General features: G+C 39.7%; 2 protein-coding genes across 2 annotated transcripts; both read right to left on the bottom strand.

The window, feature by feature from the left end:
* Positions 1 to 4,395: 4,395 nt before the first annotated feature.
* LOC140937597 (uncharacterized) lies at positions 4,396 to 11,695 on the bottom strand. The gene is made up of 6 exons (XM_073387144.1): positions 11,434 to 11,695; positions 8,900 to 8,947; positions 8,230 to 8,268; positions 7,551 to 7,592; positions 5,632 to 5,833; positions 4,396 to 4,958 (listed from the first exon to the last, which is right to left on the bottom strand). The coding sequence occupies exons 1-6, from the start codon at positions 11,467 to 11,469 to the stop codon at positions 4,924 to 4,926; spliced, it is 402 nt and encodes a 133-aa protein (XP_073243245.1). The 5' UTR covers positions 11,470 to 11,695; the 3' UTR covers positions 4,396 to 4,923.
* A 3,343-nt stretch (positions 11,696 to 15,038) lies between these two features.
* LOC140937056 (sigma non-opioid intracellular receptor 1-like) lies at positions 15,039 to 16,894 on the bottom strand. Its single transcript, XM_073386586.1, has 3 exons — positions 16,731 to 16,894; positions 15,871 to 16,071; positions 15,039 to 15,433 (listed from the first exon to the last, which is right to left on the bottom strand). The coding sequence occupies exons 1-3, from the start codon at positions 16,858 to 16,860 to the stop codon at positions 15,102 to 15,104; spliced, it is 663 nt and encodes a 220-aa protein (XP_073242687.1). The 5' UTR covers positions 16,861 to 16,894; the 3' UTR covers positions 15,039 to 15,101.
* Positions 16,895 to 17,746: the final 852 nt, after the last annotated feature.

Genomic DNA, 17,746 nt, shown 5'->3' with positions numbered 1-17,746 from the left:
GCGCTTCTAGGATATATAACACGTTTAGCATTTCCACCCGTAGCCGTAAAAAAAAAAATAGGCAGTTGTTCTATATCCTTTCTGGTTCATCCAGGTAGAAGTCCTGGCATGATATTATTATGCCTGAGCGCTTCTAGGATATATAACACGTTTAGCATTTCAACCCGTAGTCGTAAAAAAAAAATTTAGGCAGTTGTTCTATATCCTTTCTGGTTCATCCAGGTAGAAGTCCTGGCATGTTATTATTATGTCTGAGCGCTTCTAGGATATATAACACGTTTAGTATTTCAACCCGTAGCCGTAAAAAACAATTAGGCAGTTGTTCTATATCCTTTCTGGTTCATCCAGGTAGAAGTCCTGGCATATTATTATGCCTGAGCGCTTCTAAGATATATAACACGTTTAGCATTTCCACCCGTAGCCGTAAAAAGGAAAAATAGGCAGTTGTTTTATATCCTTTCTGGTTCATCCAGGTAGAAGTCCTGGCATGATATTATTATGCCTGAGCGCTTCTAGGATATATAACACGTTTAGCATTTCAACCCGTAGTCGTAAAAAAAAAATTTAGGCAGTTGTTCTATATCCTTTCTGGTTCATCCAGGTAGAAGTCCTGGCATGTTATTATTATGCCTGAGCGCTTCTAGGATATATAACACGTTTAGCATTTCGACCCGTAGCCGTAAAAAAAAAAGTTAGGCAGTTGTTCTATATCCTTTCTGGTTCATCCAGGTAGAAGTCCTGGCATGATATTATTATGCCTGAGCGCTTCTAGGATATATAACACGTTTAGCATTTCGACCCGTAGCCGTAAAAAAAAAAAAAAAAATAGGCAGTTGTTCTATATCCTTTCTGGTTCATCCAGGTAGAAGTCCTGGCATGATATTATTATGCCTGAGCGCTTCTAGGATATATAACACGTTTAGCATTTCCACCCGTAGCCGTAAAAAAAAAAATAGGCAGTTGTTCTATATCCTTTCTGGTTCATCCAGGTAGAAGTCCTGGCATGATATTATTATGCCTGAGCGCTTCTAGGATATATAACACGTTTAGCATTTCAACCTGTAGCCGTAAAAAAAAAAATTTAGGCAGTTGTTTTATATCCTTTCTGGTTCATCCAGGTAGAAGTCCTGGCATGTTTGTTATTATGCCTGAGCGCTTCTAGGATATATAACACGTTTAGTATTTCAACCCGTAGCCGTAAAAAACAATTAGGTAGTTGTTCTATATCCTTTCTGGTTCATCCAGGTAGAAGTCCTGGCATATTATTATGCCTGAGCGCTTCTGGGATATATAGTAGCAGTTTGACCCGTAGAAAAAACAAACTCAGCCGTTCATTTCGTAGGAGATATTTAAGCGTTTTTGTCTGTGTTAGCAATGTGATCGACTTTATACGCAGATCTTAATAATACGTTTTTTTCTTTGACGGCACTGAATAATTTTAGCCGAAACGTGAGCCGTACATTTGTTGGATGCCGCGCTTTTAATTAAATTTCTCGCCCTAGAATGATGACATGATGGCGCGAAAATTGACGCCTCTATCGTATTAGATGCGAAATATGATCAGAGATAAATGGAATAGTGAATGTTACAAGCTTCTGAGTATCCAGCTGAGATAGGGGACTTTTAGTCCCCTATCTCAGCTTGATAAACAAAATTTTTTTGGTTGCTAAGACGGTGCGGCTCGTTATGTAATGTTTAATGAGCGGTTGGAAATCAGATGAAAAAAGGCTCATTTTTAAATCATTTTGTTTGAGAAGTAATATCAAGCATTCGACACAGTGTTTCGTCACCAGATGAAACACCTCGAGGTTCGTCTAAAGTACTCCGCTGCGCGTAGGATTTTCAACTCTCTTCTCGGTACACGAGTTTCATCTGATGTTGAAACACTGCGTCCCATGCCCCCCGGGGGGTATTCTACAAATGTTTAAACGGGGAGACTCCGCTCCGAGGTCCAAGCTCTCACCCTTTTATGTATTATTTTCACGAAAAAGGTACCCCTTTCGTATACCTTCTACTGATAAATGACACCCCTTTCACAAACCTTGTTTAGCTGTTTAGAACTTTGCATTCCTTTTAACTGCTGTAAATGCACTGCCTTTTAAATAGGAATCAATCACAAAAATAGAACGTTTTCTCGACTTTATAAAGCTGTAAAATTCATCTGTTTGCCCTTTTGGGCCCTTTCACAGACACAAATGACAGACTTCCCTACCCTTTTATAAACTTTAACTAGTGAAATCCCTACCCTTTTATATACTTGAAGCTTTAAAAAGATACCCCTTTCGGGTGGAGCCCCCCGTATAGGGCATCATAGGGAGTATCCCTCCGGTCTAGAGCTTGCAACAATTATAACGTCAAAAATGGTATATAAAAGCATAAGGGGTCAGACTTCCGATCCCGGTTGATCCTCCCCCTAAACTTTGTTGAGTACCCCGTCGGGATATGTAACCGAAAGGGGAAAAAAGATGCGACGCGTGCAAAAAAAAATTAAAACCAAACGTTAAACAAACGTAGGTTCTCAGCAGGTGAGGGCAATCATTGTCCTGGGAGAGGTTAAAAATTGAGAAGCCGTTTGGGATCCATCAAAGAGCGTGTAACTCCTGCGAAGCACTTACAGACCGTACTGGGGAAAATATGGCAGCTAATTATATAAAGCTTTCCTTTTTTTGCTCATTGCCGTAAACGTGGCCATACTTGCGAGTGATGCTCTGTATTTCAAGCGAACTTTCTATTCCGACAGTAAGTAACATGTGTTCTTTAGTATTGGAAAACAGAAACAAATTTTAACGCTTTCATCTCACTGAAAAAAATGGCATCAATACTATCTTCTTCAAAATGAAAGATAAGTGACAGATAGTATTGTTTGAGTGTAGTAAAGACCCAGGGACCCGATTCTCGAAAGTCCCGGTAACTTTTCGGGCCCGAAAACAAATATTCAAATCGAAATAAAAAGAATAAGAGCGCCGGTCCTGGCTAGCAGACTACTCCATTCTGTTTCACTAACTGATAGTTTTATCATGCTAGATGCAAAACTATTGAAACCTCGATCTTTAATGTAAGCGGAGACAGCTTACCGGGCCCGTTAATTATCGGGATTTTCGAGAAACGGGCCCCAGGGGAGCGGTAGCCGGGTGAGCAGGATCCTACAATACCGGGGAGTAAGAACCTGGTTTTTAAGAATCTCCGAAGGTTAATTTCTTTATACTGACGCGTTTTTGGCTGCGAACGTTAACGCACGCAAATTTTTATCACGTAAATAAAATAGACGCAAGATAAAAAGTGCTGAGCTTAAACGAGACGTTGAGCGAGGTTCGACTTTTACGCTTTCGAGCGACCTTTCATGCATTGCCATTATTTTATTTGCGAACGTAAATTTCACGCACGTATACGCACGTAAAAATTACACGACACTGGAAATCATCCCTTAGCCTAGAATTTGCGAGTTATAGAGAGTTAGGTCTCCTCTACTGTATATAAGAACCTGTTTAGCCCAAAATTTAAAACAGGTTCTTAATTTCCAAATTATAAACTAACAAGAATCCTGTAGACTTGGGCAAATAAGATAAGTCAACAATCAGGATAGTCTGTCATACTCGCAGACTATCTTAATGTCAAGACGAAATAGCCTTAGTCATCAGGCCCCAGTTGTTTAAGCGCTGGATAACGCTATCCACCGAATAAATCTCTGGATGGCAGCGGCTAAGGATTTGGGAAAGTAATTGCGTTTTCTACTGGATACAGATTTATACGGTGGATAGCGTTATCCCGGGGGGGGGGGGGGTACTCCCATACATTACCTATACGGGTATGTGCCGCCCAAAGGGGTCGTGATTTTGAAGCTCCTGGTTTAGAACGGGGTATCCATTTCAGACGCGGTTTCTAGAAAGGGGTATAATATTTCGAACGCACGAAAGCTCTCCACTTTTGTAAGCAGCCATTTGAAAGCATCCAAGGACAGATTGCTTTTAAAAATACGGTTCAGTGCGTTAACGAGCAAACCGTTGTACTCTTGTTGCACCCTAGAACGGAGTATAAAAAATTGGCCCATTCCTAGAACGGGTTGTTAGTGTTAGGGCGAATTCTAGAACGGGGTATAAAAAATTGGCCTATTTCTAGAACGGGGTATCAATTTTAGGGGAAATTTTTTCTAGAACGGGGTGCCAATTTGGAGTCCCGGGCGGCACATACCCACCCAAAAAATACCCAAGTGCCCCCCCCCCCCGGGAGCGTTATTCGTTATTGTTTACACAAACTCCATAGTCTGAAGAATGCGAAAAGCTGAAATTAGCACTGCGGATCATAATTTGTTTTGGAGAGGGGTTGGGGAATTTGTTTTTGGGATGGCCATCGTGTCATCTTGTTCGACTTTGCTCCATTGTACAAAACTGAAAAGGATGAATGAAAGGGCTCATATGAGTAGTTTTATTATCCATACAATGACTAAACAATTATTGTTATTGCTAAACTGATATAATATTTTAACTTATTCAGTGTATAAAATGTGCTATTTCTGTTGTTTCGATGAACTTATGGCCACGCCAGGCCGGGCAACAGCAACCTAAATATACGAGAAAATGAATTTATTTCCTGTCGAATAACTACACTTTGTTTAGTCGCATGAAGTAGGTCAGTGAACTCAATGAAGTCGGTAACCCAGTTTAAAACATCTCAAGTTAAGAGAGCACTTATATATAACCACACCTGAACAAAAATCGTCTCTTAATTAGCATTCATAGCACGGAGAAGGCTTACCCCCACCCCACCCCCCACCCACACACATAAATTCACACACAGAAAAGAAAACTCTATTATGAGGTCCGAGGCCTAGATTGGTTGCAAAGGAACTTAACTTCATGACAAGAAATAAATGTTCAGTTCTAGAGTTTTTCATATTATATTATTCTACTCTAAGGTATTCCACTGTCACATGGTCAAGGTAATCCAGTATAAGTTGACTCCTGAAAAAAAGAAGTCAAAGAACGGTAATCAAAGATTATTGCCCAGAATCGTGGGTAAATCTACAGCCTCATTGATTGGCTAAAATGTAATTATTATTATCATTATCGTTATCATTACTTGATTGTCGAAATCCAAATTCCCCGCAAAGTAGCCATTGTTGATAATAGTCAATTAATTGCATTTTATAATTATTATGAAACGCTAGTTACTTATTTTACGTCACTTCATGACATTTACATCACGTACTAGATATTACAGATAACGAACTGATTTAAGGAAAACAAAGAACAATTTCGGCTAGATTTAGAGGAACGCACTAGGGTTTAGTTAGCCAAGAGTTAACCGCAGCATTGTTTTTCTCTTTTTTCGAAGTACAGTAGAACCCAGGAAACTCGAATTCAGAAGGGAAACGAAAAACAGTGAAATTTTGATCAAGGGAAAGCAAATTTCTAATTAATTCTAGTTACACGTGGGGAATTCGAGTTCTCCGAGTTCGATTTATCGAGGTTCTACTATATAAGACATTGATGTATTGAGAGCTCTAGTTTTCGGAAGGGAATCCAATAGACATTGAGAGTAACATTGAACGCACTTTGAGAGAGAATAAACGCATTTAGTGGTAGTGCATTTAGTGACAAGAGTGTATGGGATCGTTTTATTGACAATACTAACCGTCAGTGTTTTTCATTGGTTCATCCTCTTGAGTTAGCCTAACAATTGCCACAGGTTGCCTTGCATCTAAACTGAGTGAATTCGACGAAATTTGCATGCGAAACGTAGGTATTGTACACATCCGTACAGTAAGTAAGCCAACCGTCGAAGTCCCCGACGAACATTGTACAAAATGAAGAGCCAGACTGGTCGACACATCCCCCTAAGGCGGAAAAAGGGCTAAAATGAGTAAACACAGAAAAGCGAAAATGAATGCGTACCTTATTGTTTTAATTACGATATTAAAATTAACGTGACTTGAATTAACGCGAATTGAAGGGAAAACTACTTTCAAATAAAGGAAATTAACGCGCTAAAGAGAGGGCAACATTTCAAAATGAAGGAAGTTAAGGCGACACACTCAAAGAAATAAAACTTGTTGAGACAACGGGAACTAACTTAAATCAGTGGCGGATCCAGGGGAGGGGCCCGGGGGGCAAAAATTATTTTTTTTTGCAGACCGCCCCCCCCCCCCCCCCTTATCTAAGAGTCTGGATGACCGCCACCCCCTCCCCACCTTATCTCAAAGTCTAGATCCGGCACTGTAAATTAACGAATAATCCGGAATGCAAACATTATTTGTGCTACTTTCCCTAAACGTAGAGAGTTCAGCGAAGGAATCTGACCAAATGTGTTGAAAATTGTCAAAACTGAGGAGTATAGGGAGGATGCAAATGTGGCTTTTGCCATCCTTGCCCCAAATTTACTCCTCAGTTTTTTTATTTTTTTGCAAGGAGTAAATTTGTACAAACCCATCTTTTTTGTTCTTCACATTTTCGGTGATACTGGCGAATCTACACCCTGATACCGAAAAAAAACCCCCTCCTTCCTGGGTCAAGTATGTCCGCAGGGTACCGCTGAGAATTTTGGGCCAAAGTAATGGAAGTTAAGATCAGAAAATTAGCGCTCCACTTAACTCTCGGACGTACACGCACGTACCCGGGAGGAGGAGGTTTTATGGAAACCTCCTCTTGGGTTTTTAATATGTTACAATATTTCGAAACGATTTTTCCTTCATAGGAAAGCCTTTGATCTTCTCTACAAGATGAGGTATAATTTATGGGTGGTGGCACTGCTTGAGATCTGTGACGTCACTAAACATGGTCACCACCTTGGCCGCTATCTTGGATTTTAGCAAGAGTCAGAGATCAGGTAAAAACGGTGAGAATTAGAAATTTTTTGCGCTTAACATATTAAATAACACATAAATAATTACTTTGCATCTTTTTATCCACAAGCTTAACGACCATCACTTAACTTGTATCAAAATGCGCGGGAGGGATAAACGAACATCTACACAAACGTCAGGTGCTGATGTTTTATCGTCTAGGAAAAAATTCAGAAAAACTCTATTGCGGGGGGGTGGCGGCCCACCCCCCCCCCCCCCCCCCCTTGTACGTCCGAGGGTTAAGATGGGGAGAAAGAAGACAGAGGCAGGAGCCGATTACTACGTAAAGATGGCTCGACATATAGGGTTTTTTCAAGATCAATACCTCTTAAGTTTGAGCATAAACTAAGTCGCTAGTAACAAAGATTTGGAAAATTTACCCACGTACAGAGCCAAGAAATGCGTTAATCTTGATCCATGTTATTGCTAATTGACAACTGTCGTATCACATCACCGTATGGTTGTTACCCCTCACAAACATCACCCGGGCGGTGACACTAGATGGACAGCTGTTAGCCTGCAAGTATTCAGTGCTCATTTGTAAAATATTCTAGCCCGAACTTGCGCAAATGAGTGGACAGCTATTTATGGCTAGAACTCAAATTCCCATTACCACCATTCAAAAAACTTCCCTAAAGACAGAATTTTAAGCAAGCTTCCGTTGAAATTTGACATACAAACTTAAATACTGTTGTTAGACTGTTCTTCTTACCTGATCTCTTATCGTTTTCAAAAGGTAAACGCAGGTTGTTCCCTGTAAAAGAATTTAATTACCGCATGATGAGCAAAATAGCACGCCGGGCAATTTTCTAACAAAAGGGATGACTAAGACTCCGTCCAAACTAATGCGTTTTCGTTTGAAAACACATACATTTCGATGCGTTTACACGTTCCGTCCACACTAAACGCTCTTGAAAGTGAATTAAAATGAAGACGCATACATATCGTATTAGTGTGGAAGGTCGAAAACGCATCAAAATGAAAACGAAGACCGAAAATATCGCAGGCGCGTGTGTTTATAGCATGCGCATAGAGTCCAACTTACGTCACAATGTAATTCTATCGTTTTCGCAATCTGGTTCTCAGATGCCTCTATCCTTTTGGTCAGCACCAAGGATCACTAACCAGTTCCGCTGGATAAGGGTAACGCAGGCTCTGGGGACGAGAATGTCGTTTTCGAACGTTTTTGTGTGGACAGTCGAAAACGCATCAAAATAGTAGTGTGGACGCGAATTGATAGATGCGTTTTCGATGACAACGAAAACGCATACTTTTGAAAACGCATTAGTGTAAATAGGGCCTAAATTTGATCCTTTTAGGGGAAAGCCTTGGAAATCATATCTCCTCTACACTAAAGCCTCAAACTTGAGACTTGTGTTTTTATTACTTACGTTTCTCATCTTCTGCATGGGATAAGCGAGGCAGGCTCTCTGAAAAAAAGTAGTAAAAAGGATTTTAAAATTATGTTTAAGAGCAATAAGTGACGAGACAACTGCTTTGGAGACTTTAGAGCACAGATTATAATCATTCCAAACGTCAAGGCTTACTGATATGTTTTAAATCAAGAGTGCGCGTGTACCAGAAAAAAAGGTCACGGTCACATGATAAATGTGTGCCAAATTCCATTTCAATTTGATCTGTTTTGCCTTTGTTATCGCCAAAGAGCATTTTTTTTATGCGAAAACTTTGGTCCCAGCCTACATTTAACTACTTGAGAAAATAAAATTCGCAACTGCTCAAAAATGTTCCTTGTACCTGATTAATTATTTACCCCGTTATGACCTCTTTCGCCTCATATAAGGGAATCCAAGACAGTCTTGGATTCTGGATTCGACGTAGTGGATTCCGGATTCCAGGTAATGGATTCCGCACTTTTTCATTTAAATTTGGATTCCGGATCTCAATTGTGAGTGGGATTCCGCGGATTCCTTGAGCTGTAGTCCGGATTCCAAAGCCCAGGATCCAGGATTCCACAAGCAAAAATTTCCTGGATTCCGGAATCTGGACTCCCCTACATGGGGCGACCTCTTGTTTGACAGCAAATTGCATGATGAACCTTACCTCGAGCGCGAAGCATAAACTGCTCAAGACGTTCCCCTGGCAAAGGTTCTGTTGAAGGAAGCGTACAGTTTAACTATTGAGCTTATATTATCAGGGACAAAACGCTCATACAAAACAATAAGTTAATTTTAACACTATCTAGGCTGCACAATAGACTTTATCAATGGACTATATTATGAGCGTGTGTGGTAAGGGAGGTGGGGTGGAGGGAGGTGTGCCGGAGCGGTTTTGAGCCCAGCGAGAATAAAGTGATAGTCTTGGAGCGCTTTAGTCTGCTACACAGCCGTTTTTAGTGTCGTCACGCAACGCTCCTTTTAGTGGGGAGGAGCGTTGCGTGACGACACTAAAAACGGCTGTGTAGCAGACTAGGAGCGCTTACCATTTGTACCGAAATTTCGGTGAAAATTGTCCGTCAAATCGTAGTGGCATTTTTTTTGTCGCACCGAAAACAGAAATGGCATTGAGTTGTATCATTTACAAAATACCAGTAAATCTTTCGCTTTCTCTCCAGAGAAAGCCCCCGGGAGAAAGCCTGGCTCTTGTAATCCAAAACAAATGGTGCAGAAAATTTCGGTCGTTACCGTAAAAGCGGGCGAAAAAAAAGTAATACATCCGAAGGTATAAAGGCATTTTTTCCCGAAAACATTCCACTGGGATGAACTGTTCCATTTGAATTTTTCCCGGAATTACCGGATTTTCGTACAAATGGTAAGCGCTCTTGTGCTTCCGGTTGGCGCTGTAAACTGATCGCACCCGCCATTAAAGGTGGTTGATTAGGCTAAACCAGTATCCAGCAAATTATAGACGCTAAAAAATGTTAGATGCTGCGACCCTTCGATTAGATGTAGGCCATTTCCGAGTTTCAAGAACTCTCACTTTGAAAAGGAGGCTAGTTGCAAAACCTTTTATCTGAAAATAAGTTTTAATTGCAGAAGAAAAAACATGTTCGTTTTCATAGCATTGATAGCACTTAGCTCCGCTTTGCAACATACACATACGTACGGGGCAACTCCGAATTGGCCTATTTTTCTGTAAGTAGGAAGATGGAGGCAGGAGGCTTTGACAAAAAAAACTAATAATAATAAACTGCGTTCAGAAATTCAAAGGGTACGCGTTAGAAGCTTCGGAATTTGGTGGGCTGTTTTAATTAGGTGTTAAAACGCTTTTCAGATCTTGCCTGTAAACGCCTTGACAATCTTTTAATGGGCTTGGCAATTGCATAAATAGAGTTCATAACTAAGGCCGTATCGCCTTACATCATAATTTAGCGCAATAGACATCTCCATAGATTGTAGTATCAAATCTAAAAACCAAGAACGATTGCATAAAAAAAACTTCCAAGACCATTGTTACGTTTTTATTATTTTTTCTTTTTTTGTTGTCTTTTGTATGTGCATGTGTGTGCCATTTCTTTATGTTTTGCTAAGATCATGGGATAATTCGCCACTCAGTATAACCTTTCAAGATGATATGCTGCTTGTTTTTTAAATATCTTGTTTCCAAAACAAATTCCAAAACACTTGTTTCTGAGGGTTTAACAAACTACGACTACGAGCAGTTTTTTATGTTGTCCATCGAGCCCTCGTTTTGACGCGCCTCTCTAGCGGCTTCGCCGCTCCCGCGCGCGTGCACTGCTCTCACTAAATCTAAAAAGGGAGACTGCTTGCAGTCTTATAACAAACAACCGTTTAAATGGAACGGTTGAAGTATCCAGAAGCTCACATTGCTATTAAATCAACTTTTAATTATGGATCATTATCAGATAAGGAGAATTTCTATTGGACCAAAACTATGATGACCTCCAAATCAGCATCACTGAGCAGTAGTACTGTGTATTTTGCGTGATACTGTTTGTTCCTCCGAAAACTTTGTTAATTTTCATGAATATGATCCTTGGGCGACCAAGATTGAGTTAGCTCGTAGCTGTTGACATGCTTTTTCACGAGAATTCGGCAGTTTATGATTGATACCAAGATAAGCTAATGAAATAACAAGTACCTCACTTAGTAAAAAAGCCTTCGATATTTGGGATTTCATTTTAGTGCTCGAAAAATTCCTCACTTCTTGGGTCAAAACGCATGAAAACGTAGACGTCTGTCTGCAGTATACTTCAATTCAATTCATGATAACCGCCTTTCGTAAAAAGAAATTATGGGACTAACTTTTAAATACACTCCATAAAAAGGAAAAAAAAATTGAGTTAAAAACTAAAAGCCCATTATAGAACAGAACTATTTACTCTGGACAAAAAATTTCGAACACAATAATGCAACTCATGAATTTAACCACTATTTACTGTTTCCTTTGGATTAGTTGAGTATTAGTTAATGATATAATAACAGGTTATCTGTAAAACCCACAAATCTTGTTTTGCTCGAAATGCTATCGATCTTTCACCATATTAAATGGGTCTAACTGTAGCAGAAACAGTCTAGAAATACGTTTGATTTCAGCGACACTCAAGCATCTGTGTTCGTTTTTGAAGAAGGGTAAATGCAAATCTTTGTTATTGGATGGGAAAATATGTTACTTACTGGGATAGGATGTTCGCTTGAGATACATAGCATCATTTCCAAGTATGGCCACGGTTACGGCAATGAGCAAAAAAAGGAAAGCTTTAGCTGCCATATTTTCCTTAGTACGGTCTGCAAGTGCTTCGCCGGAGTTACACCGCTCGATGATTGATCTCGATAACTGAACGCCAAGCCAAGCGTCTTCTCAATTTTTATCCTCTTTCGTAACAATGAATCCTCTCAGCTGTTGAGAACTTAGGTTTGTTTGGCTTGGATATTTTTGCACGCGTCGCGTCTATTTGCCCTTATTCAGTTACATTTTATCTATATCTGCTAATGCGATTGTGGTGTGGAACGCCCCAAGTATGGGGTCAAGTGAACTTCCAACTGCGCCTTAAACGACTGGAATTGTTTAGCAGTTGAAAGTCACTTTTTTGTTCCATCATTTTGAGGTGAGAGTCGCATTTTTCATTTACATTGCTCTATTTACAGAAAGTGTTCATATCAGCATTAAAATATTCGCGACAAAAAAATCCTCATTTGAGCGCTTTGCAAACAACAGGTGTCAGATTATATGATATATCAGTTGTGTGTAGAAGGATGGTATCCATAGAAACCAGAAGCTGAAATAGTCCTTACAGAGTATCCCACACAGTTCGTTCTTCTGAGTTCTGGTCTTACGCGTCACACATACTGATAGCAAGCTACTCACAGCCATAAGTGGCGATTGATGTTTTTCTTCGGCTTTTTTGTCAAGACTAGCCCCTGTCATGTAGCCCAAGCTACCGAAATAAGGCCAGCTGTGTTTTATATAACAAATAAAGACTAAAATAATAGCCTATAAATCTACATTGGGCAGACCATTTAAATTAAAACTACTTTCTTAGGATAATGCGTTTTGAAAAACTTGGCTGCTTTTTTACATTTCGAGGTATATTCGTTTTGTGTAATTAAACCTTCTTGATATCCAGGATATTTTCTCACGATGTTGCGATGCCAACTTGAGTAGCGTTTTTGACCTTTAAGTGAAACACACTTGTTGTGGCGTCCATTTGGTTCATATTTCAGCGTCAGGCTTTTTTAAAGCCTGATCATCGAATGCTTGGTAAGGGTATCTAGGAAGGGAGACTATAACATACTTTTTCTGCTGCTGGTGAACAGAGCTGATTGTAGTTTTCCCTTGAATCGTAGTGTTGTTAAGGGAATAAACAGCCATTTTCAGTTCAAGACTGAGGGCGTGAAGAGAGACTAAAAGAAATTTCGCTTTGTCTTTTAAATTATTTGTTCCTGGGAAGTACACTGCTAGAATTAAATTGTGGACGAAAAATTTACTTTCATAAATAAAATAGGTACGTTTGAATTAATGTGATCGCCACTTTAATTATAAAATCAAATATTATTCACCTCCATCAATAAATAATAATGGTTATTGGTTACTTAATTATGGCACTTTATTTAATAATTCAACCGGAATTAATATTTTGGTGTGGGGCGCAAAACTCCGTTTCTTAATCTGCAACTGCTGTATATTGGAAGGTTACTTTTATAGTAGAGCTCTCTAGACGTGACATAGCACTGAGCTGCTCTATTTCCTAACTTGGGAATCTGTCGAGGTTTGGCCGGTGTTTCCTGACGGAATGACTGTAATATTTCAGTGATTGAAACTATTCAAACCGAAACATTACTAGTAGTACAAGCCCAAAGGAATTTCCTTGGCTACATAATAGACCCACATACACCCACGTAATCGCAATAGTTCGGTGTTTCTACCCTTCTCGATTAACGCAAGCCAACAAATTAGAAATTTGGGTATAACTGAATGGTTGTTCATGTTTTTTGTTCATTGTTTTTTGGTAATCGTATTATATTTTGTGCTTTTTTAAAGACTTTTTGACTTTCAGCACTGCGTTTCATATTGCAAAGTACTTTACTATCCTACTAAATTGAGGTGGACTATTTCGATAGCGTTTTTGTTTTTGGAGGGGCTGAGTTATTTGTCAAGCGCGACCAAATATTTCATTTCAAAGATCGTGTTATCTTACTTGACTTTGCTCACTCTTTAGGATAAATGAAATGGTTCACATTATTAAATGGTATATAATGGCGTGGGTGAGCGCGTGCGAAAAATGTGCTATTTTTAAAAAATAAGATGACTGTTTTTCTGTTGGCCGAGTACCAATTTTCACAGAGCAGTGGTAACAGTAACCAGCATATAAGAATTTCCTGTCTCTTAATTGTGACTATAAACCTTTGTCTGGTCACTTAAAGTAGGTCAATGAAGTCGGTTTAAACTCAATTTAAAACATCTCCAAGTGGCAGGAAACGGATTAAAACATTTGCTAAATAAGGCAGTGTTGAAGTTAATTAAGGTAAAGGGAGAAGTTTTTACGAGACAGACAAAAAAACTCGCCCCCGCCCCTCAAAGTGAACTCTCTAAGACGGACAGCTTTGAGACCGGCAATATTATATGCGTCCATCATAGAGAGATGCCCGTCTTCTTAAGACGGAACTAAAGAGAGTAAAGAAAGGCAGGGAGCAACTCTAGGTGTCCGTCTTATGACTACACTAACTTATACTCAGCAGTGGCGGATCCAAACCTTCAGATAAGGGGGGACGCCTGGTCATCCAGACCCTGAGATAAAGGGCGGGGCGGGGGGGGAGCGGTCTTGAAAAACAATTTTTCGGCCTTTCGGGCCTCAGTTTGGTCTAAAAATAAACGGGGGGGGGGGTATGGTCCCCTCCCCTGGATCCGCCACTGCTCAGTTTACTATGAATTGTTTAGTTTATTCCGGTTTAAATAAATTCAATAAGCCACATGATACAAATTTCACAAGGGTGATTCCCAGGGTTGTCAATCAAGCAGCATTCATCTGAAAACAGGCTCAATTCATGCCATTCAGGAAACACCTCGGTACAAGGAAATTTAAACTGGATCTACATTTTGACAAAGTAGGCATACTGTCTTTTTTATGATCTTTAAGCAATTGACTCTCATGACCCTTCATATTACCATTTAATGATTTAAAAGATATGTAGGGCTATTTTTAACACTATTTTAATCCAATATACGATGCTCTTTTCCCTATCTGTTTTGCTTTACAGCGCATTGTATTTTTAAGTTATCGCAGACTTTGAGCTAGCTTTGAACACTGCAAGTAGTGGCTTGTGTCGGTTACTATTAAACATAGGGCTACTCTCACTCAAGAGTTGTATACACCTCCGTGCTACCTACTGCATTTCACTCAGGATCTAAGACTTAACTGAGGCTGCGGAGCCCATAAGCAACTTCCACGCAATCGTGTCACAGGGTTTTCAGAGACCAGCCTATTTTTAGAACGGTTTTGGTGCGAATTTTGAATATCATTTAAATTCCACAAACCAGTCAGCAAAACCTACAGACTGACTTAAAAATGATATTTACGTTTAGTTTCCTTTTTGATATCTTTTACTTCGAATGTGCTCATAGACATGCTGGAGATTCTATTTTCACAGAAAAAAGTGCCCTAAAATCTGTCTAGAAATAAACTGGTCCGTAAAAACACCGTGACATAGGCCTAGTATGGGAGTTGCTCGCTCCTGTTTATGGGCTTCTGACTCAACACACATCTAAGTCCATAGGCTGTGTGCAGCAGAGGGTCATTTTATTAAACAAATCAATGCAAATACAGACCGAGATGCTATGACAAACATCACTTCTTCATCATTTCAATAAATTCAAAAACCTGAAACAATGTTTCCTGGACTAAAGCTCTTGCGTACATTCTAGCAATTTTGAAAATCTGGATGAAATCCGTTGTGCTAAAAATAGAATCAGCCAAAGCAAATCCGAGCGTGGAAGGAATAAAGCCACGCCCATATTCCACCATCCACGTTCCAGCTGTCCAATGCATTGCCGTGACATCACCCCAAGTATGATACACAGTTTCCCCAGGGGAATACACACGGCTGCCAAAACGACCCTCTGACCATTGACGATATGATCCAGTGAGTATGGTATCAGAAATGTTAGCCCAGTAACGTCCTGAATGAAAAGAAGACAAATAATGATGAACATCTTGCTTATTTTTCGTTGCAAGCCTATATCTCGCTGAAAAATAAGGATCTTCTGTATAACCATGATAGCGACGGCGCAGTGAAAAAAAACGTCACATAAAAAGTGAATTTGCATTCTTTCAATCTCTATCACCATTATTCCAACACGCTTAGTTCGCCAAACACAGGCAATTGAATTTCTAAGAAGACTAAGGACCACTAGAACCATACCCAAATTCAGAAAGAAAGGGAAAACTTCATCGCCCCTTTTTAAAAATAAATCCTCAAATGAAATTAGGCATTCTCACGTTGTAGTCGTGCACTGATTCATCCAGGATTCTGGATTACACAAGCAAAATTTTCCCGGATTCCGGAATTAGGTTCCCTTACAGTACCTGAGGGTGGCAAGTGTACAAACTGCAATACCTGAATGTCCTTGGGTGTCCAAAGCGGTTCCAAAGAACAGGACATATTCTGTAAGTGATGCATGTAAGACATACATTGATCCCATCCAGCCACCTGCATTAATAAACAGCCATTCTCTGACCTCCTCAGGCAACACATGGCCAGGATACTTCCTTTCAATTTCTAATGCAATGTTGGAAAATGTGGCAGATATACTTTTATCTGTTTAAATAAAAGATGTTAAACAGATTATTATTTCAGTGAAGATCACTATTAAGGGACGACATCACAAGAATTATTCTTTTCATGTTAACTATAGTCTCCTTCGCAGCCGTTTTTGGTCGTTTTTATCTCATCACGTAACGCAAAAAATGAGGAGCGTTGCGTGACGAGACAAAAACGGCTGCGAAGGAGACTCGACTATGTTAACTATGACAACGTTAAATACAGTATTTTCTTCTTTAGCAAGAATTCATGCAAAATCAATTCTTATGCTAATGAAGTGTCTGTCGGTAGCCCCTCGGATAAGCGGCATCAGCCGATTACTATATGTAGGACAACAGGGCCAGAAGTTTGATTCGTTGGCCTGCAAACAAAGTACCAACAGATTCCTAAAATGCAAGGAAGAAAGCAAAACAATGCTCGACCGTTGAGTGAGTATCAAACTAACTGTGGAAGAGCTAATACATGTAATTTCTGCCGAAACCCAGGCCCCAGTTGTTGAAAAGGTGGATAGCGGATAATGCAATTGGTTTCCTGAATACTTATTCCCTAGATAGTGATTAATTAATTTTATCCGAAGGATAGCGCTATCGAACGTTTGAACAACCCGGGCCAGGTACAGTATATAAACATAATTACAAAAAGTCGTCTTTACTTACCCTTTCCGACATGGTGTCTTGCTATCTTTTCAATATCTTTTGCCTGGAAAATATAGCTTTTATTTTTCAACCAATACTGAATACCAAAAATAGCAAAACAGATGAGAACTACGTAAGTGAGCACAGACATCCTTCGCGTGCCACCGATTTCGTAGTGTGTGATAAGCGTGACCTGCGTGACACCTGATCGCCCACGAAAAATCATAACAGCGGTCAACATAATTCCTTCCCAGTCTTTCTTCGGATGTATTCAATATGGCGGACGAAGCGTGCAACCTTAGCAAGGACATTTAAGTTCAAGTGATGGAATCAAATTCAAAGGGTAACATAATGTTTTTCAGATCAATAAGGTGTCTTTGACGAGATATTAATTTGTAATGCAACCCTCTTTATGAAATATCACCTCATACTACTTTCCTATCTGCAGTCCTCCCAGCTGAAAATCATGTGGCAATTTCTTTAAGCTTATCCCGTTTATATATAATATCCTTTGATAGAGTTCAAACTTTCTTTATAAACTCTTAATTAGTTTGGTATTTCTCTCACAGGTATTTATTCTAAGCTCAAAGACCCATCAGTGCCTAGGGACGAGAAGTTGTTTTCAGCAAGACTTGCCTGGGACTCCACTGATTATGTGATACCCAATAAACAGCAAGTTCTCCTTGACTGGATCATCCAGGAAATTTTCAATGAAAGCAAGAAAGGTGCTAAGTAAGTACTTTAAAAAATGCTGCCCAGGTAGGTCATGGGTTCAAACCCCAGCCGGACCAATAGCCATGGTCTTAAAAAAAACCCGGCAAGATCTTGCTCGCTCTGATTTAAGATCTTGCCTCAGTTCAGATGATAGCATCTTTGGGTAGTGACGTTAAGCTGTTGGCCTTGTCTTTGCTTTATCCTTCTTTCATAAGTTAGTAAGGTCGAAGGGGACAAAAAAAACCCATACTTCTGATCAAAAAGAGTAGGGGAAGTTTCCCCAGAGGTGTGTTCTACCTTTCACATTTAAGCAATAGAAAACG

This window comes from Porites lutea, chromosome 5 (genome assembly GCF_958299795.1).
Source record: "Porites lutea chromosome 5, jaPorLute2.1, whole genome shotgun sequence".
Lineage (NCBI taxonomy): Eukaryota > Metazoa > Cnidaria > Anthozoa > Scleractinia > Poritidae > Porites > Porites lutea.
Note: the sequence above shows the minus strand (reverse complement) of the source record. Positions and strands in the feature narration are given on the sequence as shown.